General features: G+C 39.9%; 1 protein-coding gene across 1 annotated transcript in view; it reads right to left on the minus strand.

The window, feature by feature from the left end:
- The window catches only part of LOC306753337 (cell adhesion molecule 2-like), a gene marked incomplete at both ends in the record, with an annotated part of 189,283 nt that overhangs the window by 46,233 nt on the left and 115,528 nt on the right, over positions 1-27,522 (minus strand). Inside the window, 2 exons of the mRNA XM_079237209.1 lie at positions 2,048-2,197; positions 12,399-12,425. Of these exons, the coding sequence (XP_079093335.1) occupies positions 2,048-2,197; positions 12,399-12,425 (177 nt within the window). The remainder of the gene's footprint in view (positions 1-2,047; positions 2,198-12,398; positions 12,426-27,522) is intronic.

Here is a 27,522-nt window from a genome sequence, read left to right on the forward strand (position 1 = left end):
ATCCCTCATTTACAACTTAAGTTTGAACAAACTCCTTTCAGTTCGAAACCTTCATTATAGAGGGCACTCTCAAGACCTGGCTCTGTCAAAACAACATTGGGGCCTCCGTAGGTCATCTGATCACACTTAACGAGAGCTTTATCCTCATCCATGGCCCTCTTCAGACGAATGGCAGTGGCAGACATCTAGGCAGCAGCATCCTGGGCTTCCCTGTGCCCTTTCATCCGTTTCTATCTATTAGATGTATCCGAAACCCCCCTAAATCATTCAGTGTTCAATGTGCTAGATGGCAGATGACGAGTTGCCCAATCAGTCACTTCTAGGCGCCTCTAATCTGATCATCAACATACTTGACTCTTGTCTAAGCCTCTCCCTCGAACGGCCATTGTCCAATCCTTTGTTAGCAACTAGAAGTAGGCAGAGGAAGCTAGCAACATACACATAGCAAACAAAGATGGTTGAATATTAATTATAATTAATTTATAATATCCAGTATGTATGGATCAAGGTCATGATGTGCAAGCAATGTCCTGGAGAGCTTTAAACAAATGGAAAAAGCCGAATAAATTAGTTTTATATTAGATAATGAAAGGTATTGTGAGTCAAAACTAAACGTTAACTGTGCAGGATCATTGTTGTTCTTGTATACGTTTGTCCTTCACGTGAGTTGTCAAGAGATGGGGCACCTGGCACTGGTGAGCTTTTCCCTTGATTTATTGGCAATACTCTGCCGACAAATTATATTGTGAATGTATTTTTTTAAAGCATAGTCTAGTGCTTTTAGTCTATTTTTCTCTGATATTGGAAAAATATTATTCCAATAATATGCTCTTATCTCCGTTCAAATATCTCTCACTGATATTGTTGAATACCACATTGACATGCCAGTTGCGACAGCTTGACAGGCTTAGCAACAGTAACCAAGGGGGAGGGGCTTAGTGAAGGTCAATTGACATCCCCACTCTTCTGCAACGGCAGTGCTGTGTGAAGAGTGTGATATATTTGTCTGTTAACTGTGTCACAGTCAGTGCCTTCCCTGTCCTTTTTACGCGAGACATCGACAGTTTGTGAAGTGGTGCGTGTTGTCTTCTCGTGTAACTCTGCGTCACAGTGGGGCATCAGCTCCATCAGCTTCGGCCTAACCCAATAGCGACACCTCTCAGAATTGAATGTTAGATATGTACCTGTGCAGAGCACAAGGCCACAAAAAACAAATTCTCGACTGCGAAGGGATAAACCCAGAATCTGGCATTATGATATGTAACTCACTAATTTTCGCTGGATTTTTATTCATACTGCATTGTGTGTGCGAGAGGCAGTACGAGCTAAGTACTCCAGGGTTGCAGTGAAGGGCACTTGCACAGCGGGGTGAATGATTGACTTTGAGAGTGTGTGGGCTGTTTCTAATTTGATTTGAACAACAACATGAAAGTATTGAGTATGCAATTTTTAATTCAGATTCCAACCAAATCACACCAGGGTTTAACCATTTTGACTTCTCAAATATGCACAATAAACACTTCTGACACTAAAGTAAAATTGACTGCACACAAAAAAATTATAAACAATCAAGCCCTAAATTGTTCATGGCAGGTAATGTTCAAAGGTAACGACTAGGATCTCGGCAAAACAAGTCAAATAGAGAGCTGGCCATATTTGCTTTCCTTAACAGAAGGGTGTCTGTAAGGTTGACGGATGAAGTGAAAAAGAATTATGGTCATATACAATCCATCCCAAGAGGAAAGGTGTCTATCTTTTTCCTGTGCACTGTGAATGCACTTTCTGAGAAAACAGAGCATCAACGGGAAAACACAGACACATGAAATGTGGGACAGATGGTATGACACAACAAAAACAGCAGCTTATTCAACTGACAAACACGCAGGAACATGAGGGGTTGTTCAGGTTGCTCTCCAGCCTAAAAATAACCCCCACAGTTTTGTGTGTTTTGTGCATTTCTCAACCACCATAAACCTAACACAGGGAATACTATGTAAGACTGCATCTGTTGTGCAGCAGCTGCTGTCTGTCAATATTCAAAACTCACCTTTCTTGTCCCCAAAAAAGAGGGTCTGTTGTGCTGGGTTTGACCACTGGAGGGAGGTGTTGTCATTATACTCCACACGGCAGGTCATGTTCGCTGTCGCACCCTCTGTCACCGTCACATTCTGAACCAGTGGGTACTGACCACTGATGCCTGTAACATAACCCACAAGAGAAATGTGTAAAAAGAGATGAGGATGCATCAGCAAAGGGGGGAGATACAACGATAGACAGAGTTAAACAGATGGTACATGATTGCTTGATTTGTAAGGTTGCTTTGTTAATTACATTTGCTTAATACATTTCCGATAATCATATCAAATTAAAGCTAGAAAGTAATGTGATTTTAATCCAGTTGGTTCATAAGGATGTACATAAAATAAAGAAAGACTTGTCTGTCTCTGGAAGTCAACTCCTCACACTACAGGACAAAGAGAGGAAATCTAGTTTATGTCTTCGAAAAAGGCTTAACACCCTAATTAAAAAGCAAATGTTCAGCCAGGAAGGCCGGTCACTACTGTGTGCTAAATTGGACCCTAACATAGAACATACAGGGGGCATTTAGCCCGCGGTACCAAACCTCAGCTACACAGGGAAGACCAATTAAAAAACATTTTTAGTAGACTTGTGTGTGCATGTGTGGTGCTGTGTGCAATGCCTGCATCCAATGAGAGAAACAGAGTTATAATTTTGCATGTGAGTAGTCCAAGTACAGATAGTTCTCAGCACCATGGACAGGTCGCTATCACAAGCGGTTTGCCAATAGCTGCCAGTTTTCAGGACTCTGGACAGCTCACTGCTGTGCGTGTGTGTGTGTATGCTTTAGTGGGTGTGTACGCGTGTGTGTGCGTGTGTGAGGGAGGGAGGCTGTGAGCAAGTACATAATAATAACCATATATCTATCCCTGTCCCTATTCCCAGAGGACATGTTTTAAAGACTGTGTGACTAAAGGCTTAGGTAAGAAAGATTATTCATCCCCAGCTAACTCTCCCATCATAAACCACCGTTCTCCCCCGGGAAAGGATCAAGAGGCTGACAAAAAACATATATAAGGGAATAGAAAAGTAAGAAATATTTGGAATTGAGGAGTTTTTCAAATTCCATTCCGGTGTGATTCTGTTTGATACCTTCTCATTCAAAAGCCTGGTAATGTAGTAGAAGTCATTAAGCTGGCAATTTTGTGTTTTCCTTAATTTAGTTAATGACTGTACAGGTAAGTTAAACAAACCATCAAACAGTACTTGTCTGCAGGGTTAGCAGGTGAGGCAAACCCCATCCTTGATAGACCTGTGGTGGAGGACATGTTGAGAGGAAAGAGGATGAGGTAAAGGAGGAGGAGAGGTAGAGAGACGTAAGTCAAGGAGCACGGGTCATTTCCAGTGTTGATTAAGGCCTCCCGAGGTTAATCATGCATGTGAGAGATAGAGAGGGAAGAGCAGGGAAACGGGAGAAAAATGGATCGGAGCTATGGGAGACTAGGAATATGTTTTATTCATGAAGGTTTTGCATGACGCATGATCTGCCAACGATTTACCGTTCTCCTGCGCCAGCCCTCGTCCTCTTTATTACTTCCTCTCTTTAAATCACTTATTTTGTTCTAATTTGTTCTCGCACACGCAGTTAGGCAACATACAGCCCAGTGTGAAACTATTTATTTATTTTGTGCCAGCCGCAAAGGGAAATAATGGTTAACTGCGATGTATGACATAGTGTAAGATTCTCCTTCAATTACATTTTGCAGGAACACATCCACTGCAGTAATGAAGATGGAGACACTTTGGAGGTATGCTCGCGTGTTGTACTCACCCATGAATAAACAATCCGCTAGTTTATTCTTCAAATTATCTGCTTTTGACAAACAAGAAAACTTGAGATTTGGGTGATTTAATGTTACGGCAAAGTGTTTTTAATGCAAATCCAAATGAATGATAATATATTTAATAATTAATACAACAAAATAAATAGTGTTTGAATTTTACTGCAAGTAATACATATAAAAAAATATATTTTACATACAGTACTTACTGTGCATAGGTGTCCCACAAGAGACCCTGCAGGTTTACTTATCAGGACAGAAGCTACATTTTATAGCATATATTAAAGTTTCTTTTTACATTTCTTTCCTTTTTCTCCTCTCCACTTATACTAGTGCCGATACAAAGTTACAATGGTCCGGGGAGCCCTCTGCCTAAGCCCTTCGTCGGTGTCTAGTGAAACACATCCAGTGGGACTGAAAGGGCCAAAGGAGCCACAATGATGGTTATATTAGAACAGTGCAGTGTTCTGTGTGCCTAATTGGCCAATGGAGTAGGTTCTTCCATTCTCCCTGCTGGCCACCCAGACCTGATTTAAATGTATCTCCTGAGGGAAAGAGGCAGCTGTTCTCTCCTGATTTCCATGTCTAAATTTAGGTCCTTCCCTCACTTCACCTCCAAGCTTTCTCCTACTTTCAGTTTCTTGCTCTCTCTTTTCCAGTTCACATCCATTCCACTCAATTCCTTTCTCTGTGAAGCACGTTTCCTCCTCTGGTTGATCCCTGAAGGGTGGCATTTCCACTTTCTTTGTCTCTCATTTTCGTATTCTCGCTGTTTCCTGGTGCTCCCCAGTCTTTCAAATTTATCTTGATCCTACATCCTTTCTTGTGCTCAATTGGGCTATATCTCTCATGGAGAGTAGGGTCAGTTTAATTGCCCTCCACTTTGACTGACATGCTAAGGCTAAGCCAGGTCAACAACATCCTCAAGTGCATGACATTATGAAGTAATGACATAATGAAATTAGCTTTGCTTTATTTAGCTTGAGTTGGATATTAAATGTGTGCCACCCTAACTGTTTTATACTATAGAGAAAGGCAAGCCTGGATATATTTATGTTGAAGATTGCAACACGGGTTGCAGCTGCCTCTAAACAAGTAGAAAATCATTATTTCCTCTAGATTCTCACACTTTATCCTTCACACAGCTGTCTTCCTAGATGAGCTGAATCTTAAGATTTAATGGGACCATTCAGTACCCTCCAGTACCCACTGTATGCTCTGGCTAATAATCAAGGCTTGCCTCTCACCACACAAAGTAGTGTCTCCAATATTTCTCAAAAGACTAAACTAATACTACTATGCCAAACGTAGATGCCTGTGCGGCCAGTAGATATTCCCATGACACGAAGACACATTCAGACAGACAGTACCTGTTGCCAAAGCAAACTACCGGACAAATAACATTGATAAGAGTATCCCGGATGCTTCCTGTCCGCTTTCCGATGTGACCTTTTAAGCAAGAGTCTACTAACCTTTCTTATTTAGGCATTCAAGATGCGGAGAAAAAGAGAGAGATGCAGGGAGACAGACGGACAGCCTGGAGCTACTGACCTTTATACCAGGACTGGAGCTCAACTGAGCTGTAGAGCTATGATGTATGGGCTGGGAATACAGGATTCCAAAATGGATAGAGGCAGCAGTCCACAGTTCTGATTAGCCAATTCACCTTTTAAGCCAGTCGAACATAAATAACCTATAAATGCAGACTCTGGATTTCATCACTGTATATTTGAATTCAAAGGATCAGTCTTGTTTTCACAGTGCCATCATTTCTATTGGATATGAAAACCCTAAAGAAATCTCTGAGATCAGGAAACACTGGGATGTTGCGACAATGAAGCAAGAAACAATGAGGCAGAACAATAAGGCAGGTTGGAAACAAGTCGAAAGTGTACTTGTAGTGTTGGTAATACAACGTCATTGCAACCTAGGAAGTGTGTGCATGCAATACTGTAAGCACAGAAGGTAAAGTGTATACCAAAAAGTTGGTCTCGTATGCAAACAAGGAAATGTATTTCTGAACCAATTTGTCTTTAAGAACCAACTTGTAATACATTATCTTTAAAATTCTCAAGCTTGGTGAACATTATTATATTTGAACTATAACCACATGGCCTCATATGATATCTAATTCTAAATGTTTTTTTTATAAATGTTTTACTTGCAGGTAAAAAAAGAAAAAAGAGGTGTTATTTGTATCACAACAATCAAGTGATTAAAACAAACTCCAGTTGGTCACTGTTCAAAATGCATCCCACTCAGAAGATCATGAATGAGATAGGACAGCTTTGCCATGAGCGGTTTGAGTCTTTAAGGTTATGCAGGTGGCTACACAGCTGGATATACAAGCTTCTCAGGCTGAGCGATTATCAGAGTGTCAGGCAGCAGGGTGGCCCAGTGATTGGAGAGTTTGATCAGCTAAAGAGCTGGTGTGAGTTCATCAACCAGCCATGTATCCTGTCACAATGTCCTTGAGCAAGAACGTGTATCTACCAACCTTCTCACTGGTTTACAGCATCAAGAAAATGTTGAAACTGCAAATTAACCCGAACTTTCAGGCAGGTTTTTTATTTTTTTTCTGGCCGGAAAAAACTATTTTAACCGATAATATGGAACACAACATATTACTGGTAACTTCCTGGAATAGAAGCTGACATATCAGACAAGTGCATCATCACTCCCTGCTCTCGCTCGGGGACTCTCCCTCCCACTCTGACAATTTTCACACAAACTCCTTCCTTTTTCTCAGGAACATGCCATGCAAACAGACAGTCTTGTTGCTTTCTCTTTCACTGTGACCTTTTTCACGCCTTCTATCAACATTCATCCCAAATCCACGTTGAATCTCAAATGTGATTTATCAACATTTCATAACACTATTACACCTTCAAAATAAGCCTCCAGTGTTCACATGCATATTAAACTGCATGTTACTCTTCTGCAAGGCAGGATATTTTTCTACTGAAGGAATACAAACTCAATTAGAAGCATTAAGAGGTTTTGTTTGACAATACAGATACATTGACTTAATTTCAATGTATGAAAAATACTTGCAATATATCGAAGGATATATGTATTTTCAACAAAATCAAACAAGTTTTATTTTAATACTATCTGAATACCCATTAATGTAAAGCTCTGCTTCTAGTTCTTAAAACCGAAGTGATGGGACATTCTATTTCTCTGCTTTGTTTTGTTTGTGTTTCTGAGTGAACTGTATGCTAATTTCTGTGTGGTTGTGTATGTGTGTGTGTGTGTGTGTGTGTGTGTGTGTGTGTGTGTGTGTGTGTGTGTGTGTGTGCATGTGCGACACACATACACACACACAGAATCTCAACTTGCTCTTTTGACAGTGATAAGACTCCTGCTGTGAGCAAATTGAATACAACCCCTGCAGAGGGTGAAGCTACCTTTGTATTCAACACTGGGGTACAACCACCTCAGGACAGTCATTTCTGATCTGCAGATATGAAATTAATTATCCTTCACCAGAGAGGCTGGCTATGGCAGTGCTGGTGCTATTTACATACAGTAATTAGACTGGGCAGCTGTTAGGCTGCCATCACAAAGTTGACATCCAACTCAACAACTGAAGTCAGATCAATGAAATATCACATACTTCTCCACGGAGATAATAGGTATTGTTTAAGCGTGGCATGGGATGACCGAGAGAAGACAAATTGGCAGGAATTGAGAGCTGTCAGAGAGGAGAGTGACATCTTCTTGGTTTGCTTTTTAGATTGGGGGAGGATGTTTCCAGTCACATATACGGTGTGAAAGGTGTTAGCAGACAGTGATATGTTGATAACGAAACATCCTGGAAAAATGATAGCACTTCATTGTATGTACAAAGCACTACAGGAAACAAAAATACCAAAGCACAGAGCAGTTTCTTTCTTAAAAAAACCTGTATATCTTATTTATTAGGGTGTAAGTCATGATTCGGTTTATACGTGATTAAGGAGTCACATATATACAAGGGTGGGTGTGTATATATATAAATATATATACAAAAGCCCACACACTAATTTCAAATCAGTGACTAGACATGCTTCCGGACACCAATATTATCCTTGCCGTTGATTCAGCCACATCAATATAAACGTAAGAGATATAAACCTCTGCCCATTCTCTGCATGCAAGCTGCCTGAGTTCAAACATGCTCTGTCCGGTATGGTCAGGGATCTCACTCTCCTTTCTGAGCCAAGGGCAGACATCTCATGGTTCTATGAAAGAGGTAAACCTGGCCTTCATAAATACTTCATACACCGCTTTCTTCCAGCTGGCAAAAGAGAGCAGAAGAAGCTGAAAGCTAAGCCGAGTAAGGGTAAGGACAAAAGTACATATTTTGACAGATAAGTGAAAATGTGGAAGGAGGAACAACAGTAAACATCTAAGGCAAGAACAAAATGAATATTATCTTGAGTGCCTCTTTTAAGCCAAAGGGACCTGTTTCTCACGCTCTCTGTGATGTTAAGCAGACATGTGGGAAACATTAAAATGATGCTGCCCTGATTCATGCATTTCTTTGTGTCCTTGTATTTAACTTTTTGTACATAACCATGATCGTAATTGCTGCATGTATGTGTAGATAGTGTGTGGGTGTTTATATCACCACTGCTGGTTGAAAGTGTGCAGTGCAATATACACTAATAATTTTATTTTCAGTTCATCCTATTCAAATAGCAATCCCAGCCTCATCTGGTCCATTTTCAGCACGACAAGGACACAGAAGGCCAAGCTTTGGCTTCGTACAGTATATATAGGCTCAGCTATTCCTCTTTAAATATGGCAAAGCAATATTAGCAATCATACATACACTTGCTGGCTTAGTAGTTTTTGTTAAACAATATAATAAGTGCACATGGTCAGTCACGAGAAGGCATATGAAGGCATAGCATGCCACTTTTAACAACATTGCGCATGTCAAGTCTACGGATTTTACGCTTCAATTTAACATTCCCAACCCCTCACATACGTAGGTACCATCACAGTTTTAAACAAGTGGGTAAACAAAAGCCCTTGGTGATATTTATGTAACAAAACTACAAAAACTAGCTTAACTTCTTTTTTTTCTGTTTTGATGCTTTCATACAGGATGAGGGCAGAATGATCGCAGACTTGTGGCATTCATGAGGGAAATCAGACTAATCATTGCTGCCACCAAAAACTCCCCAATTCCCCAAATCAACATGCCATAGTGTGATTTTCTAATGTCTGGTGATGTGTTGACAGATACTGTTCATGCTTCTCGCCCCAGGGGAGATCGGCAAGAGTCAGTGAACAGAAAGTGCTGGTTTAAAAAACAGCTCTTATCATTTAGCTTGTGTGTCAAGCTGTAATGCTCCTTTTGCACAACGTTCAGTCAGGGCAGGGTTAACGCTGAAGATCTGGTCTCAAAGTGAAGCTCAGACTGGTCTCACCCAGCATGAGGACAGCTAAGTATATCATTTGAGGATTTATTTTTCATGACTATTTAAATATCGTCGATGTCCACAAACAAGGTCCATAAATTCTCCAGAACTTGCCTGAGAATCATCACCTTGCTAATAGCTCATTTGGCACAATTTGGATAATACAAATTTGCCAAAATGTATGCTAAAATATAAATATAACTATGGAGGGGGCTTAAGAACATTGCATTTCATGTTTACATCCCGCACAGCATTGTGTTCCAAAGCATAGCTAACTAACACATTTCTAGTTGACATTAATACACAAAAACATACATCTTAAAAAAAACTTAACAGCAATTTCTCTTTCCAGAAATCCAAGAAATTGTCTCAATTTTGTCTGATGGGGGACTCAGTGTCAGACTTTGAAAATCCCTGTTTGAAGTATTATTATTTCAGTATTTTTACTATACAGCCTTCAATTTGTATCAGGGACTCTACCTATGACACAATGACACAACACTGGCTCTAAGTTACAATGAGTATTACTACAATGAATAGCTTCACGTTCAAGACACAGGCACCTAGAAACGGTGTGTTTTGTGCACACACACACACACACACACACACACACACACACACACACACACACACAAGCACACATACACACACACACACACACACACACACACACACATCCTGTATCCCATATATGTGTGTTTAATTAGGTCCGTTTTCATGCTCATTTGCATCGCTGACAGTGATGTCAATATGTTGTCACATTTTCTTTATATATATATACACACACATATATATATATATATAAATATATATATATACACAGTATATATATATATATATATACACATCAATACACATACACATATATATATATATATATATATATATATATATATATATCGTGCCATATATATATATACATATATATATATATATATATATATATATATATATATATATATATATCTATATATATATATATATATATATATATATATATATATATATATATATATATATATATACATACATATATATACACACGCACACACTTAACCAGTCCGTCAGTCTTTCAGTCACATACATATCTCTCTCACATGGCCACAGGCTGATGAACTGTTGCTTTGACAGGAACTGAGCTTTTATCTGCTACTGATCAGCATAATTCTTACCTAGCTTGTTATGTTTTCCTACCAATAGCCTCATTATAATGTCGAAAGAGGCAGGAGGGAGACATGTGCTCGACTCTGAACTACACATCCTCTGTTCCCCTATTAAGAGAGCAATGGTTTCCTATACTGTCACAGTAAGATAGAAAAGAATGATCGCCAGGTAGGGAAGGCCTTCAAAGAACGAGACAGAGATCTTTCAGTCAAACACTGTGCATGCAGCTGGATGCTGGCCTGGAGGGATGCTTTAAATTAATTACGCATTCAGACGCAGCAGAACAACAAGGAAACCCTGCATAGTGAACTGTGACTGGAAACGTGATGTTGTTTCTGATACTTCCATTACTACTACTAAGGATGATGACAAGGAGGAAGAGAAGGGGGAGGAGGAGGAGGAGGAGGAGGAGGATGAAGAGGAGGAGGAGGAGGAGGAAGAGGAGGAGGAGGAGGAAAAAGGGAGGAGGAAAGGGTTTTTGAAGCGAGCAATATACCAAATATATCACTCCACAATGGGCAATCTTTTGAAAATGACAAACCTTGCTTCAAGCAGTTGAAATGCAGTATGATGGATTTACTGTTTATTTGTACAGAAGCACCAGTTTTCATCAAAGAAGACCACTGCAGTTTTTAAAAAAGCAGGCCAGCTCCCCACTATGATTTAGAATCTCCCTAATAAACGACCACTTATTTTATAAAAAAAGTGCTCATGAACAACAAACAACGGAACAGTGTGGTGCGTCTTGGCAGGGGAACACTTTTAACTCCGGTGGATGAGCATCTTCAGAAAGAGTATAGATTTTTCTGAATACAGAAAGTAACTTGAAAGAGCATAGACACAAGGATATGGATTTCGACTGGATTTTATATTTATTTTTTTTACAGATGGGCCACTTGATTCAGATCAAGGTGTTTCAGCAGGGTGTTTCTTTTATTTTTTTTCTCAATTGTCTATTATTTGCACACAAACACTTTTACATTTGGGCACATATATTTTCATCACACCTCATATTCTATAACATAACATGTATCTATATTAAAAATGTTGCATTTCACCAATCTTTTGATAACACAAGTTGATGTATACATCTCTGAGCAGATATCAATCCTCTCCTTTAACTCATCATCATATCTCTGCTCAGGAATGTGTGTTCAGGACCTGTGCTTCTGTAATCATTAGCCAAAGATGGTAACAAAGCAGAATGAGATCATAGTCATGGTTGACTAAATTCTTAGTTTTGAGAGGCATATTTACTGAAGCATACGGCTGAATTAAATCAGATTATCTCCTCTCACATAAACATTCCTCTCCTCTCTGCCTCTCTCTGATCTATAATCCGCTCTCTCATTGCCATCTTTCAGACACAGGGAAAGATGGGGAAGGTTTTGATAATGATCATTTACCGCCACTTCGCCAGTGCCTGGAACTGGTAAAGGGCAATAATACACAATGAAATACCTGATAATTAATCTTATGACCTCGGACAGTGCTCTTCAGAGTCCATGTGCTTAAATAATTTACTGGCAAATATGAAAGAAAATATCTATGAATACAAGATGAGCTTTATGCCGTAGTAGTGCGACCCTTTCTAAAGACATTCTGACCCAAAGCAAAATATTTGTCATGATTTCCACTGTTTGGAAGTGACAAGCAAACAATGCGTAGTGTTGATTAGTGTTTTTAATAAACACAGTAAAAAGGGTATGGAACCAAACAGCATTTTTGAAAGCTGAAATGGAAGTTGAAATGACTCAACCTTTAAAAATGTATCCGTGGCACATTAAAACCGGCCAAAAATATGTCTGTTATGGAAATAAGCAAACAGCACGATAAAAAGGGAATAAAAGCAAAGAAACAGAGATTTCTTTTCAAAATGAAAAAAAAGGGAATTCTGTTTAACTTTACTGATGGTAAGGCTGAGTATGAGGCAAAGCAGGGAAATGCAGCCACAACTCACCTCGGGCTTTGCCTTTTGAAGCCATCACTGAAGTACCCAAGTAGACAAGAGGAATTGGGTGGACAGCAAGAGAGGCAGATGCCAGAAAACAGCGAGGAAAAAGAACAGACAGAAGACAAAGCAACTGATTAGATAACTGGAGGGAAGAACAGCATGCCTGTATCTGTCGCGTAGATGCAGAAACAGCATTGTCTTTATCTCCAATGTCAATCACGAGTGCTGAAACTTGACAATTTCTCAACCCTGAAAGAGAATGTCCCGATTTAGCTCTTCAGCAAATTGAGATCTTACAGTGTGTGGCACCTTTTAATTAGTCGCATCACATCATCTGGATCATGCAAGGAAGTTTGTTGCTTTCTAATGAGCTTGCAAGGCCCATAAGGAGATGGGCATACTGTAGATATCATGTTGTTGATTAGAGAATGATGTGCTTCATTTGATTATTTTTTTGTGTAGAAATTACACACTTTATGAACATTTTACAGTTGATTATCTCATTTTCAGTTGATGCCTTTATGGGTCCAATTTTATGTGGACAAACAGAGAGTAATGATTTTTTCCCTGTGTGTGTGTGTGTTTGTGTTTGTGTGTGTGTGTGTGTGTGTGTGTGTGTGTGTGTGTGTGTGTGTGTGTGTGTGTGTGTGTGTGTGTGTGTGTGTGTGTGTGTGTGTGCTCATGCACACCCTGGTGCACAGTCATATAATCGGTTGTGATTGACAGCACTGTAATCAGAGAGGGGAAGTATAGACAGGACTGCTGTCTAGCAGAGAATATGATGATATGGGAAGGTTCAACGAACATATAGGCTGACATATAGCCATGTACAAAAACAAAGGGAACCACAACACGGACAACACAACCAACAACAGGAGTGTCACCTCAGAGACTTCCTGTCGGTAAAAACACAGAAGAGAGACAAATAAACAACATAGATTGTCTATTAGCGTGCATGTGTGTGTGTATTTGCGTGTGTATCCCAAGGGAATGGCTCTTATGCTTCACACACACTGCTTTGCCAAATTGATGGATCTATTGGAATGCCTCCAGTGAGCCTGATAAACCTGTACAGCTCTAGGAGACAGTGCCTGAAAAAGAATGAGAGGGAAAGAACAAAGAGAATATAACCGCAGGTGCAGATTCTGCAGGTTATAAAAATATCGTGCTTTCTCCTTCGATTACAGCAGGGGGGTCCCCAAACCTTTTCCTGTGAGGGCCACATAACTTTTCCCTTCTCTGATGGGGGCCAGGGTCAGTTTGTAACAGAAAAAGTGTGATGATCGCAGGGGTGCCTAAATGTAAACATTTATTGTTTTTCAGAAAGCCACACATAACCAAATATGAATAACCCTTTCCGGGATCTTCACAGAAAAAAATGTCAAATTCTTTCGTCTTCTGCTGCAGCTGGGCAAATACATTACCCCCGATTTCTTCAATGCGTGTGGTGATTGTACTCGCCAACTCACGACATTAAAGACATCTTTCTTCTCGGGACACACCTCTTTCGACAGCATTCAAACATTTCTTGACAAACTCTTCATCAGTGAAAGGTTTACCGCTGTTTGCTATCAGTTGAGCAACCCGAAAGCTTCAGCTGAGCTTGGCGTACAAATGTATTCTGCTGAGCTAACAGTCCACTTTTTAGCTTTGAGAGTTTGTCTGCTCGCATTTGGCCTTGCAAGTTATCATACTTGTCTTTGTGACGGGATTCATAGTGTCGGCGCAGATTGTATTCTTTGAATACCGCCACCGCCTCTTGACAGATGAGACGAACAGCCTTTTCTTTGCATTGAACAAAAAAATAATCGTTTGACCACTGCAGGTTAAATACCCTGCATTCTGAATCAATTCTTCTCTTACCTAACCTTTTTGCCATTATTCCGTTCTATTTGACAGGGGCTAGTCGAGGATTTGCGTGGCCAGAAAAAAATCATAATGCGTCTCTGGTATTGTTCACGGGGCCGGGCCAAATGTGGAGGCGGGCCATATCCGGGCCTTAGTTTGGGGACCACTGGGGACCACTGGATTACAGATTAATAAATCACTCTCCCTCTACATAACATACATATCATTTTCTATTTTGGCTGAAAAACATACTGTACGTAGGTTTAAATGAATTGGTAGAGAGGGAGCGATAAACTGGATAGTCTTTTGACTCTCACATACATATTGTTTTGTTTACATCTGTGAGCCATCAAATCTTGATAGCCAATTTTCAGTGGCTGATGGATATGATTATGTTTTCTTCGTACTATTTCACAGATCGCCAAGGAGCAAGATAGATAGAGTGAGCAAGTGAAAGAGAGAGGCTCATCATTTCCTGCGATGTGTTAGTGAATTCAAACTCAAAGCTAGTACAAGCAGTTTTTAAGTGGTTATGAAACAGTCCACATTGAATACTGATGCCTTTATATGACCTATATGAGAAAATATGATCATCAGCAAAAAGAAGGGCTGTTTATTTATAGTTATTTTTAATGCCCGTCACAGTCAGATTCCCTCACAAAATCAGACAAAACTATGTATGCCAGTGGTGGGTCGTCAGGTCCTGCTAAGCCTTCTCTGCTGGCCTAAACAGAATCACAAAGTTGAAATTAAAATGTTTAATATATATACATTTCTTTTCTAATTAAGCTTATAGCTATTTCATAATTTAATTGTTTTTCACAAATGCACTACATTTATTATAATAATTTTTCCCTATTGGCTTATTTTGTCATTGCACAGCTCCTGTGTTCCTCTGTTGCTCTGCTTCCAGCCTTCAGCCTGCTGCATGGCGCGGCGGCCGCTATTTAAGGATCTCCTCATATAATCACATTTCACTTCTGTTTCTCTATTGAATCACAAGCTGATTAAACTATATGAGAAGGCCTTCTGGACATTTTTTTCGCCATAAGGCCTGCATGACCATTAACGTGCGCTGTGATTGGTCAGTGTGTCAGTACACACTCAGTGGTACATGGCCACCTGTTACTGAAACTGAAGCGCACCGATAAACTGTACAACTGCGTCGCTCAACTTTTTTTTAAGGAGAGCAGATGGACTTTCTCTTTAACGAACAGCATCTGGTAAGTTTCCTGCTTTTTGTGTTTTTTTCATCTGCGGTGGCATTATGGGGTTGGGCTGGTCAGGACGCACAACATCACCGAGGCAAGGTTGGAGGCGTCCGACCGAGAGGCGCTGCGTAACTGTGTGTTGCTCGGCGGGGGTGTCCGCTGGTGGTTGAAGTGGCTTCGTGGGTCGGTCCACACTCCCGGTGTGAGCTCTCCCCGAGCCCAGAATGGCGCTGCATAAAAGCGCAGGGCTCTCAAGTTTTTAAGACAGGTAAGAGTGACATCTCTCTCTCTCTCTCTCTCTCTCTCCCCCCCGCCCCCGGAGGCGCGGCCGGGATTACATTTCACCCAGATACAACAGATACGTTTTTCTGATTGGCTATTCGTGTAGCCCATTTCTTTTTATTGATTGGCTGATGAGTCCAGGGGATTCGGGGGAAACGTGCTTGACTCCTCCATGGTGAGGGCAGCGCGACCAGGTCATGTTTGCGCGCTGCGGCACATTAAATAGCCCAGAGTTTTTTTTCAGCGTGAGAAATATGATGTGTGGCAGGAGGGCGTGACTTAAGACCGAAATGCGTGACAGTCACGCTCAATGCGTGACACTTGAGAGCCCTGAAAGCGCATTACTGAACAGGAGCGTCGGCTGTCTCAGATCACAAGTCGTCATTTAAGGTTCTCTTTCTTATAGAACAGGTCTACACCTTGTTCTGTTATTAAACAAACTAAAGGCCATATTTTATCGAACTTATCAACACAACAACATTTATGTCTCTACATGGTCGCGTTCAGTGTTGGGAGTAACGAGTTACAAAGTAACGGATTACAGCAACGATATTACTATTATAGGTAACGAAGTAAAGTAACACATTACACTCAAAATATTGGTAACTACACTACTTTACTAGACCTCAGGAACGTGCATTCCTGCGTTACCCAAGCCATTTTTACCAGTCCGAAAAGTTCTCTTTTAGTGGCGCGCGAGTCACACGACACTTCCTGCATGAACATGGAACATAGCGCTGCTGCTGCTACTGCCCGCGACCCCTCTGCCCAAGTCGGGTATCGAGCCTGGTCCCGCTACCTTCGGTGGTTTTCGGGGAGCTAGCGGAAGTTAATGGAGAGCTAGCGGAAGTTAGCGGGGAAGTGACGGAGCGCTAGCAGGAGCACCAGCCGGCTACAGCGGGGAGCTAACGGGGACTCTGACCAAGGTAGTAGCGGCTCGTAACCCAACGTTTATGGTAGATTGTTCATGCAGGAAGTGTTGTGTGACTCGCGCGATTATTATTATTGGAAATTATATTAGTTAATAATAATAAATTATTATTGAAAATTGAAAATAAAGTGATGAAACGGCCATGATGTTTGTCCATGTATCTTTGCAGTTAATTTGGACATTTGCTTAAAAAAATGGAAAGTAAAGCAACTAGAAGTGAAGTTACTTTTCAAATGCAGTAACTAGTAAAGTAATCTAATTACAATTTTCAGAAGTAACTAGTAACGTGTAACTAGTTACTTTTTCTGAGTAACTACCCCAACACTGGTCGCGTTAACACTTCTCCTCTGCTCTCTGTATCGCGCACAGCGGAATTCCGCCCCGATGCGCACAGACACGTGCGCGCACACACACACAGGTGAGTACTGAGCACACACAGCAGCGGACAGAGAGCGTTGAAAAATAAATGGTTACTGTACGCCGTTACAGTTTACACTTATGCGACTTTTCTGCTGCTGGATCGCTCAAAACAGAATACAGATCTCAGCTCAACGTTGAGCATGAATTGTATCAAATCTACAACAATTTAAAAAGATGTGTAGAGGAAAGCAGCTCACTGCAGCCACTAATACTGATAAAACCTGATGGCTCACATATCTGCACTCATTCTGTTTCGTTTGGCAAAAAAAATAATAGCTTATTGTTTTCCACAAAGAACTATTTAGTAGTAACTAAATATTAGTTATTTTTTGCACAGATAGAACTTTATTTTCATTGTTCTAAGTGATTTCAATTTTTGTTTTAATTGTCTGATGGAGCAATCTGATTTACTTGAAAGTAATTGCAATTTTCTTTATTCTGTTACTTATAAAAGCACATGGAGTCACAAAATGATGTTATTTACAGAAAAAGTTTGAGAACCACTGCTTTAAGTGTTTGTGTCGGTGTCATCGCCGCCGGGACCTGTGGATCCACGGTTTAGATTTTCACAGGCAAAGTTTCCCAATGAGTAGGCAGTTAAAACATAAGCTAATATACTTATTTTAAAATGTTATTTTCCACGTTATAGTTTGTGGTTTTGCTGATACTGACACAGAGACATAATCAGCAAGAGAAAAAAAAACATTACTACAAAGTAGTTGCATCTATCTTTCATCGCTTCCGAATCAAATGCACGCTACTAGCCAGATCAAGATCTCTACATCACCTCACGGGGCAAATTGGAGAGGAACGAAATGGGAAAACAAATATAAAAAGCTACACTAATCCTCTGTTACAAAGCTATGCATACGCACACACAAACAAACAGGCAAATGCCCCACCTTGCTGCTGTTTCACCGGTCAAGAGGGAGGGGGTCCGACACATCTCTACTAACACTGCCTTCTACATGAGACTGATGGCTTTGTGAAATATTCCCTCAGCAAAGTCTAACCTCACTCTAGTCCTGCCTTTCATCCCTGCTGTCAATGTATGAGTTCCCTGTCACAAGTGTGGCTCTGTGATCTCTCAATAAAGTCAATAACCATGAAAAAATAGACCTAATAGACCTAGTCCTAGAGATGAAAGATGGGGAAAAGAAAATACAATATATAGTTATAGTATACTATAGTATATATATATATATATATATATATATATATATATATATATATATATATATATATATATTAGTATATTATATATATATATATATATATATATATATATATATATATATATATATATATATATATATATACACTATAACTATAACTATATATATATATATATATACATATATATATATATATATATAGAGAGAGAGAGAGAGAGAGAGAGAGAGAGAGAGAGAGAGAGAGAGAGAGAGAGAGAGAGAGAAAGCAAGAACATAAGCAGCAAAGCGATGGGAGTCTTCTTCTGTGCACTTCCCGAGTATTACAGTTACCAGGCAACACAACAGTTTGGTAAGTCCTGGCAAGCTGAAATTGAACAAAAGACTTTTCATTCCACTCTCTCATTCCCCCATTTTGCCGTGCCATGAGCAGAGTATTCCAAATTGATTACACAATGGCCCCCTCTCACATGCTCTCCATTCTCCTGTTTGGATAGAATGCACTAAGGATACCTAAGAAGCTGCACCTGAATGGGATCAAATTCAGCTATTTTTTTCCAGAATGCGTTAGTTCAACCTGATGCCTTTTCTTTTGATTCCTCCTCTTCGATTGTCTCATGTCCAGTTAAGTGTTATTCCAAGATACCTCAAAGAAAGTCCAGGAGGAAAAAAAAAGTATTCAGTATAAAAACAAGTATTACAGAATTATGTCCACCATGTTTCTATGATGAGCAAGCAATGCTTTATTTTGTGAAATCAACATTCAATTGAATTCAATAATATATATATATATATATATATATATATATATATATATATATATATATATATATATATATATATATGTATATATATATATATATATATATTAAATCTATTTAAAGCTCCATCAAGCAATATTTTCGATGAAAAAAATACTTTCTATAATGTCAAAGTGAAGCACCTAGCACTGACCACACAAAGAATCAACACATCACTGTGTTTTTTTTTAATCTATTGGTTCATTGGACCGCTGTTCCAATAACTGTGGCCGGTGGACCAAACTGGGACCACATCAGGACTACAACAGTAGCAATATTGGATTTACTGTACAATCAGGTGGTGAAAGTTGCTCTGTTGGCTGTGCAATCAAGCAGTTGTTTTCTAACATTGTATATAAGTCTTTGTTGCTGTTAAATTGGAATCTATCTGCCCCTAGTGGTTAATAACCTGTTACATGGAGGTGAAGTTTAAAGTTTGATTTGCCCCTCTTCATAGGAACTTAGGACATTTCCACCTAAGGCCACTTAGTGTATACATGTTATATAATATATTTTATCATCACAAATACCTGGTGATTAATACCCTACATTTGAGATATATTTTTTTTTTCTTTATTTCATTTTGAGGAATAATTGTGGTATGAACATGAAGTAATAACCTCACTTGGAGCTACTGGCCTAAGTATTGTGCGTGTACAGTATGTAAACACATGCACTTATCCAAGAAAGTGACTGCATGGTGGTGGAACAGAACAACTGAGGTTGTTCCCTATCTGTCAGTGGGGTGCCGTCATAAATAAACTGTGTGATAGTTCATACAGACACCACCTACTGTGACACAAACAGACAGACACACATACACACATACACACACAGCAGTGATCATAGTATTCCCTCAGGGTATACATCTCCAGGGAAGACATGTGTTCAATTCCAACATCCTTCCTGCTTTCCTCTTCTTTTCCTTCTCTGTTCTTCTCCCTTCAACTTATGCTCATTCAGGAGTTTGTCTCATCTGCCTTTTTACTTCCCATTTTAACCCTTTCCTTTCCCGTATATTTCTCTCCCCCTTCTTTATTTCCTTCCCCCCTCGGGCTACGTTTTTTTACAGTGGCAGATATATTCAGAGTCTGACATGCAGTGAAAAGCCTATGGAGATCGATGTGTGCAGCATGGCTCTCTGAGCTGTCACATGGCATGATGGAGAGTTTAGCTTATCTTTCGAACAGAAGCAGCTGTTTTGCAATATGTTTGATGTACTCCAGGCCTTTGGAATACAACCAATATTCCACCGGTGAGCAGATTGCTGTAAAACCTTAACACCCTCTCTGTCACCTCATGACGTGGCTGTACATGGAGCCGTCGACCCACTCGTACACAAGAGCAAAACAACAGTGAGGAAAATATACATTGTGACACGTATTCACACAATAGTGACCGTTTTGATTTCAAGAGAAGCATCAGCAAAAATATGGCTCGGAATGAATAGAAGCAAATGTATTTAAATCGTATTTGATTAAGCACAGCTTTTGCTAAGGGCCGCAATTCATCTCAGGGTAATAAAGGAGATGGTAAACAGTGTTAATAGATGGAATCAAGCTTACTTAACTCAGCTTATTGCCACCATACTGCTCGCTTTATTAGATCTGTCTACCTCGTCCTTGTTTTCTCGCATTACAGGGAGGCACACATCTGTTTATTTTGTCATTTAATCTAGCATATTTGATTTCCACTCCTTAACACGATTACACGTACACACCCTGTCTGTGGTACAATCATCTGCTCATAAGCCAAATACCCATAAAACACACACGCATGCACAGCGGCACACATGTTGATAACGCTTACACGTTGACAACCTTTGTTCCATCAATACTAAAAATGGTCTACGGCAGTAGGGCTGCAACAACGAATCGATAAAAATCGAATATCAAAAGTGTTGGCAATGAATTTCATCATCGATTCGTTCTGTCGCGCGATTACTACGCCGGGCAATAAGTCGCGGAGAAAAAAAAAGAGCGGAGCAGAGCAACTGGCCGGCCAGCGTTTCCGAGATTGGAGTGAGACACGAGAAAAGCTGGGGTCATGATCTTCTCAAAAATAGAACATCTTTGACGAGTCGAGTGGCCAATCAGCGTCTTCATGTTCCTCAAACTTGTTTTTAATGGAAGCTACTAGTCAGCTTGCTATCACGTTAGCTAACGTGTTTGGGTTGTGTATTTTTGTTAAAGTTACTTTATGTTCCGTTACAGTTCACTCTTGCTTGTAAAAAAAACGTAACGTGATGAAACATGCCGTCACCCCCTGGTCTGGTTCAGTTCACGCTGTCACTCGTTAACGTTAAACCGGCACACCGGTGGATCTGGCTGCAGGTTTTTTTTTTTTTTACTCAAAGTAGAATGAAGCAAATCACGTAGTTGGGCTTAGCCAACAACGTGATGTCGTGGTCATAAGAGACCCAGAATGAAAGAGTTTAAGGAAGAGGACGCTCTATATGTAGCGGTACAGCTTCCCTCTGTCCCAGTATTTCATACATATTGATAAAGCAGGGTATGCTAAATGCAGCCTCTGGAGGGATAAATTACAGTAAAAAAGGCTCACATTTGGTAGATGTAAAGTATACATGTGTATGTTTTTAGTGTTAGTCCATTTTATTGTTTGTTTTTTATTGTTTTTTATTGTTTTTTTTACCTGTTTGTGCACTTTCTGAAGATGTTTTGCACTGTCACTTCTGTTTTTGAATAAAGGGTTGGAATTACCTTTTTTTTGATATATATTTTATTTATCCGATTCATCGATTAATCGAAAAAATTATCAACCGATTAATCGATTATTAAAATAATCGTTAGTTGCAGCCCTATACAGCAGTGTTTAGAGTTTCAGAGTGAACAGCTTCCACATATTTCTTTTTCATGCTGAAAATCTGGTGAATCACCATCACCAGACCATGTTTGAATGACACCAGGCAATCTGGACCCCACAGCATCTTCTTTAGTTTGCTATTTTCTGTTAGCATACATACTCATATATGAACATTACAGAGCAGAGGACTGGGGTCCGGATCCGACAACCAGTCGCCGTTGTCTCTAGACCTGGACCTATAACCGATAGATAATTGCTAATTATGACATTTTGACGAGACGCTTCTATTTGAACCATGCAGCTTTTCTAGCCTTTACGGGACTCGTTCCCTGGTCCAGAAAACACACCGACCAATTGCATTCGATGTTAAACATAACACGTAATAAAGACAGGGCCAGAAACCAAATAGTCTGAGAAGTACATGAGTCACAAGAGTAATGTCACATGGTATTCACCAAAAAGAGAAATGTGGACAACAAAACCAGAGCCTTTAACCAATAATGGACAGACTCTTGTTTGTTCATTGTTCCCACGTGTAGTTCAAAACCATCTCATATGTTCCGAGACTATTATTAAAAGCAGCAATCTGAAGTACAACTACGAGACAAAGCACACATCTTTTGAGGAAACATACCCACTCACATCCGAGATGAAGGCTCAGAAAAAACAACAACCTAAGAGCATATGATCAGAATCCTAACACAATCATTCACTTCCCAAGAATGATGTTAACAGAGAGAGGAACAGAGCTGGTTTCAATAACTAGCGATAGAGTCCCCGCATACAATTGTCTCTCTATTTAGAAGATGAGAATATATAATAGCGTGATTTCTTTGGGCGACAACACTTTACACCTGAACTAATTATATTTAAAGCTGCAGGACAATTCAGTTCAAGTAATTTTTCAAAAAATGGAATACATAGACATTTCTCAAAAACTTTCTGTTATGTATTTTCTTTCTATGCGGCCCTGATTTTACTTGAAACGAGAGAAGATCATTTATTTATTATTCAAGTATATATTATTCATAATTCATTCACTTTGAAAGCTGATAATAAATACTGTTGAACTCAATTGAACTTTCTTTATTTAAGTTGACAGTCAGTTGTTGACTACATACATACATTAATACAGCTGCTAGGCTAATTCAATATATATATGGGACTAAATCAGTAAATAGGGACTCTGAGTGTTTGTTTTACTTTGATAGAAATATTGAGGATATTTAATGGACACATTGGGGCACCACACCTGATGCACTGGCATCACTTTGAGCCTTGTTCTTTATGTTGCTGTAGATCAGGTGCAGAGAAGCGCACCCAGTTTATTGGCAATAAGTGTGCTTTTCCCGTCTTTGCATTCCCGTCTTTGCCTTTGGACATAATGTTGGTGTCCCATACTAAACTATGCGTTCACTGTAGTTTTCCTGGCTTAAGTTGGCAAACGTGCAATAATAAAAAAGACTAATTTAAATGCATAAATCAATAAACTAAACTAGAGAAAGAAGAAAAAAATAAGAAATCAGATGTTAAATAGTCAAAAGATGTTCTACTACATTTGATCTGTGCCCTCAGGCATTCAAGGACTCCCCGTGACTTTAAGAGGTTTACATCAGTCAGTGCAACACCATACCTCATGTTAAACAGGAAAAGGAGAAAAAGGTGCTTTGCATGGGGGAAGTTACACATTTAGGACCTAATAATTTTCTCCTTTATTCGTCCTATTTTCTTCTCTACTTTGTTCGGTTTCCTTTCAGATCTCAATGTACGGATTGCAATGATAATCTTAATGTTATGTTACTTTGAAGAAAGAAGTACAGGAATCACAGCTGAGACTGCTTCTCCTCTCTTGGCATCTGAGTGGTAATGGTTCCCTAATATATCAATGTTTCTGATGCAGGAGTGATGATAATGCACAGTCAGTAATTAATAATGACACGTCCAGTATGAATACAATAGAAAAGGCACTATCACTCATGCCCACCAAAGAGCATAAATATGTTAAACCAACTTAAACGTTTGTAACAGCTAACATGGCAGGAAGATCATTTTTGCTACGGCTATGTGCAAGCTAGCATATGCTAACCAAAAAGGAGTATTTATTTAGAATGGTGATTACACTGTTGGTCCTTACTGTGTTTTAACTGTATGGACATATGCCTCACAATTAGAGAAAAGTTTGTTCTGTGGTACGGTATGACATGTTCTCATCCATTTGTAAACCAATATCAATTTACAGCAAGTTTTAGCTAAGAAACACTTTAATACTTACATTAGTCTTGGCTCTGTTTCCATAAATTGAGAAAAAAATGTATCATTTCAGAACTGTCTTCTGTTCTAAAAAAGATCATGTAGTGCAGTCTTAATACCATCCACACCTATTGCATTAGGAAGCGGGCTCAGTGACGGTAGCCTGGTGGTATTAATGTCAGGACATTGTGCTTTACAGCTCCTCTGTCACTTGACTTCACAGCTGTTCTATAAGAAAGGTCAAAGCACAGCTACGCAAAAACACACACACCATATGTACACTGCTCACTACAACGACACATATTCTCGGGTATGCACACTCACACAGCAGACACAGTGTATACATCTAAACATGTCATTATACCATGCATACCTCACAGGTTTTTCACACCCACGCTGCAAATAAAGTATCACGCCTCCCCGCGCATGCAGCAGACCTCATCAGGAACATGTGGTACTATGCGGTGTGTACTGCACATAATCCTTTACTGATCCTTATCACCACAGTTAGAACAGATTCATATATAATGTTAATTTACTGCATTTGTGAGACAAATGGTGAGCTTGGCTTTAAATTGACTTGACCTGGTCTTGGACTTGAGGCCTCTATCAAGTTGGTCTTGACTACAGCCCTTGATGGAGCTCAGTTTTGAGTTTCTTCTGGCATCTGGGATGCCAAAATCTTTAATTTTTAACATCAAATATTTTGGCATCCCAGATGTCAATGGCTTCTTCAATGTAACTTGCATTAGGTATAGAAGCCCTCTAAAAAAAGCACAGAGCCATGGGTTTGTCAGCATACATCTGACAAAAAAGGAAATAAAAAGGAGAGTCAACATCAATTATGACCTTTGGGACTATTAAGCATTCTACATTTTCTTATTTTATAAGCGAATATTTTTTCCATTTGGCATGATGAATTCTTGATCAGAATGTTCTTATAAACTGACATGACAGGAGCACCAAATGTATCTCATTAATCCGTCCCAGACACCCTCTGGACTGTAGCTATGTCAGCACTCTATCGCAGAAATCTTCAATCCACTCTTCATCATGTTACGGTTGGTAATATAGTATGCATCGTTTTTATCTATCGTAGTGCAGTGGATGATATAAAAGAGAGAGAGGCGAAGATGAATAGGAACAGACGAGAGGAAAGAAGATAAAATGGTTGTGGGTTTGACTATGGTCATCTCATGAAAACTGCCCTTTGACCGCAAAAACAAATACGGGCACATGCATGCACATCGGCAAACACACACACACACACACACACACACACACACACACACACACACACACAGCCCATAAAATGTTGCCATTTAAAGCATTAAAGAAATTCCCCCTGGGCTCCTGAAGCACATTTCAATTTCCACAAAACACCCGGGGATATCGAAATCATGAATCTCCCCAACAAGAAAAGTCAGACCGGGAATTGCCATAGGATGATGGACACACACAAACGCATAGACGTGCACACACGTTCACGCACACACATACACACACATTGTCAAACAGGTACTGCCGTTAGATGATGGACAGTCCGGGTACAGCCTATAACTCAGCAGATGCTTTTTGTTTCCACTGCTTCTTCAAATGAATAGTTTAGAAGGTGAAGCTATATTGTGATAGATGCCTTAAGGGTAACAAATGGCTTCCTAGAGACAAAGCTTTGAAGTGGATGTGTATACCTGGTCACCAACCTGTAATCTACAGCCATTTGTCTCAGGGTGAAGGGACAGGAGATTTCCTAGGAAAACTTAGATAATACGTTCACCCTGTGCAGAGGTTAGATCCCTACATAACGAGGGGATATGTGGCAGTAAGCCCTTTTTTTTTATTCCAACATATGAAATGTCATATATTTATTAGTGCTTTTCTATTATGTGGCTTTATCCTTACTGTTAGTCTGAGATCGTGTTGAGAAGGGAAGCTTTTATCATCGGCGGAGAGGAATAAGGCGCTTGGAAAATGCCTCCTCCCCTTGATAGTGAGACTTTGATCAAAAATGTGTCATAGCATTTTGCTCAAGCTGAATTATTCAAAGGTCAGTGAACAAAGGCATGTTTGTGCTGTGTTGCATTACAAAGGCTGGAATGATGGTAAATTGCCAAAGTGTTCACTGTGTCTCTATAGGGAGCTGACCGGTGAGCTTCACCCTCGAGGGACCATTTGGCATCAAACAGCGCCAGCTCCCTGTGATTGTTACTGCCTCAGTCATCGCCGGGCTGTTACCTCCTATTTTCAAACCATCACCTTTATATCCCATTCTATTTAGGGCTTTTGGGGTTTCTGTGGATTTCCAGCAGGTCAAGAGGAGAATAGACTTCCGACAGGAAGAGCTGAAAGCTCGAGACCTGTGGGGCTTTGCACCCCTAATGAATGTTGCATGCATGTGCATGTGTGTGTGTTAAGAACTGTATATGAGTTTGTTCAGAAGCAAACAACTGTGGGGCCTCTTGCACATTAACATGTGTGTGTGGACTGCTGCAGTGCAAGTGGTCTTTTTGTAATGATGGCAATAGGCAATCTCAAGGGCATCTGTCTCAGTGGGCAGCTCAGTGGAGACCGCAGCTATGAAGGAAAATGGGAAGAAGAAAGGGCTCAAAGACACATGTTGATGTATCTTTCTTTCAAGTCCATGACTATAGCTTTATCTCCTTTGTCCCTACACCCGCAGCTTTCTTCTTCATTGGTGTTTATAGTGAGTGTTTTTTTTAACAATCAACAATATACACCATGTGCTGTTCTATCCATGGGCGGACCAGTGGAGAAGATGAGAGCAAGTTGAAGAGTGGAAGAAAAAAGCCAACAGGGGGCGAAGAGGTAGCGTAAAATAGCCAACCTTGCATGCTTGTCTGTGGCCTGTGTGTGCGTTAAAGCATTCATTCTACTTCAAAAGCTTGCATTATTCATCCAGTCGTTCTTGAGAAAAACCCAAGCAAGTGTGTGTGGGTGACTCACAGAAATACACAAAATATATCAACACACACAAGAGCGACCGGGACATGCAGTAGAGTTTCAAATGAAACGGCTGTGGTGAGAGGAGGTGAGCAGCACTGCAACACACAGGTTTCCCACGGGAATTACACTCCAGCTATCCAGGTCAGCCAGGACTCCTGCTCTGACGTTTCCTGCTATTCTTGTACACATACAAATCCTCAATAATAACTTCAACTTTAACCACCCATCAATCTGTCATTGGTGTGTGTGGTGCAAGTACATACATTAGTGCAGGATATTGTGTTCATTAGTGATTTGATGTAGAACAGCTGTGAGCCAGTCCTCTGGAGTAGGTGAAATACCTGATTATAGGCAAGTTCAGTGTTAAGTGTACTATTTCCTAATTGATTCACTCAAACTTAAAGTGGCAAATGCGTCTCCCTCAACATA

Source organism: Taurulus bubalis (assembly GCF_910589615.1).
Source record: "Taurulus bubalis genome assembly, chromosome: 2".
Classification (NCBI taxonomy): Eukaryota; Metazoa; Chordata; class Actinopteri; order Perciformes; family Cottidae; genus Taurulus; species Taurulus bubalis.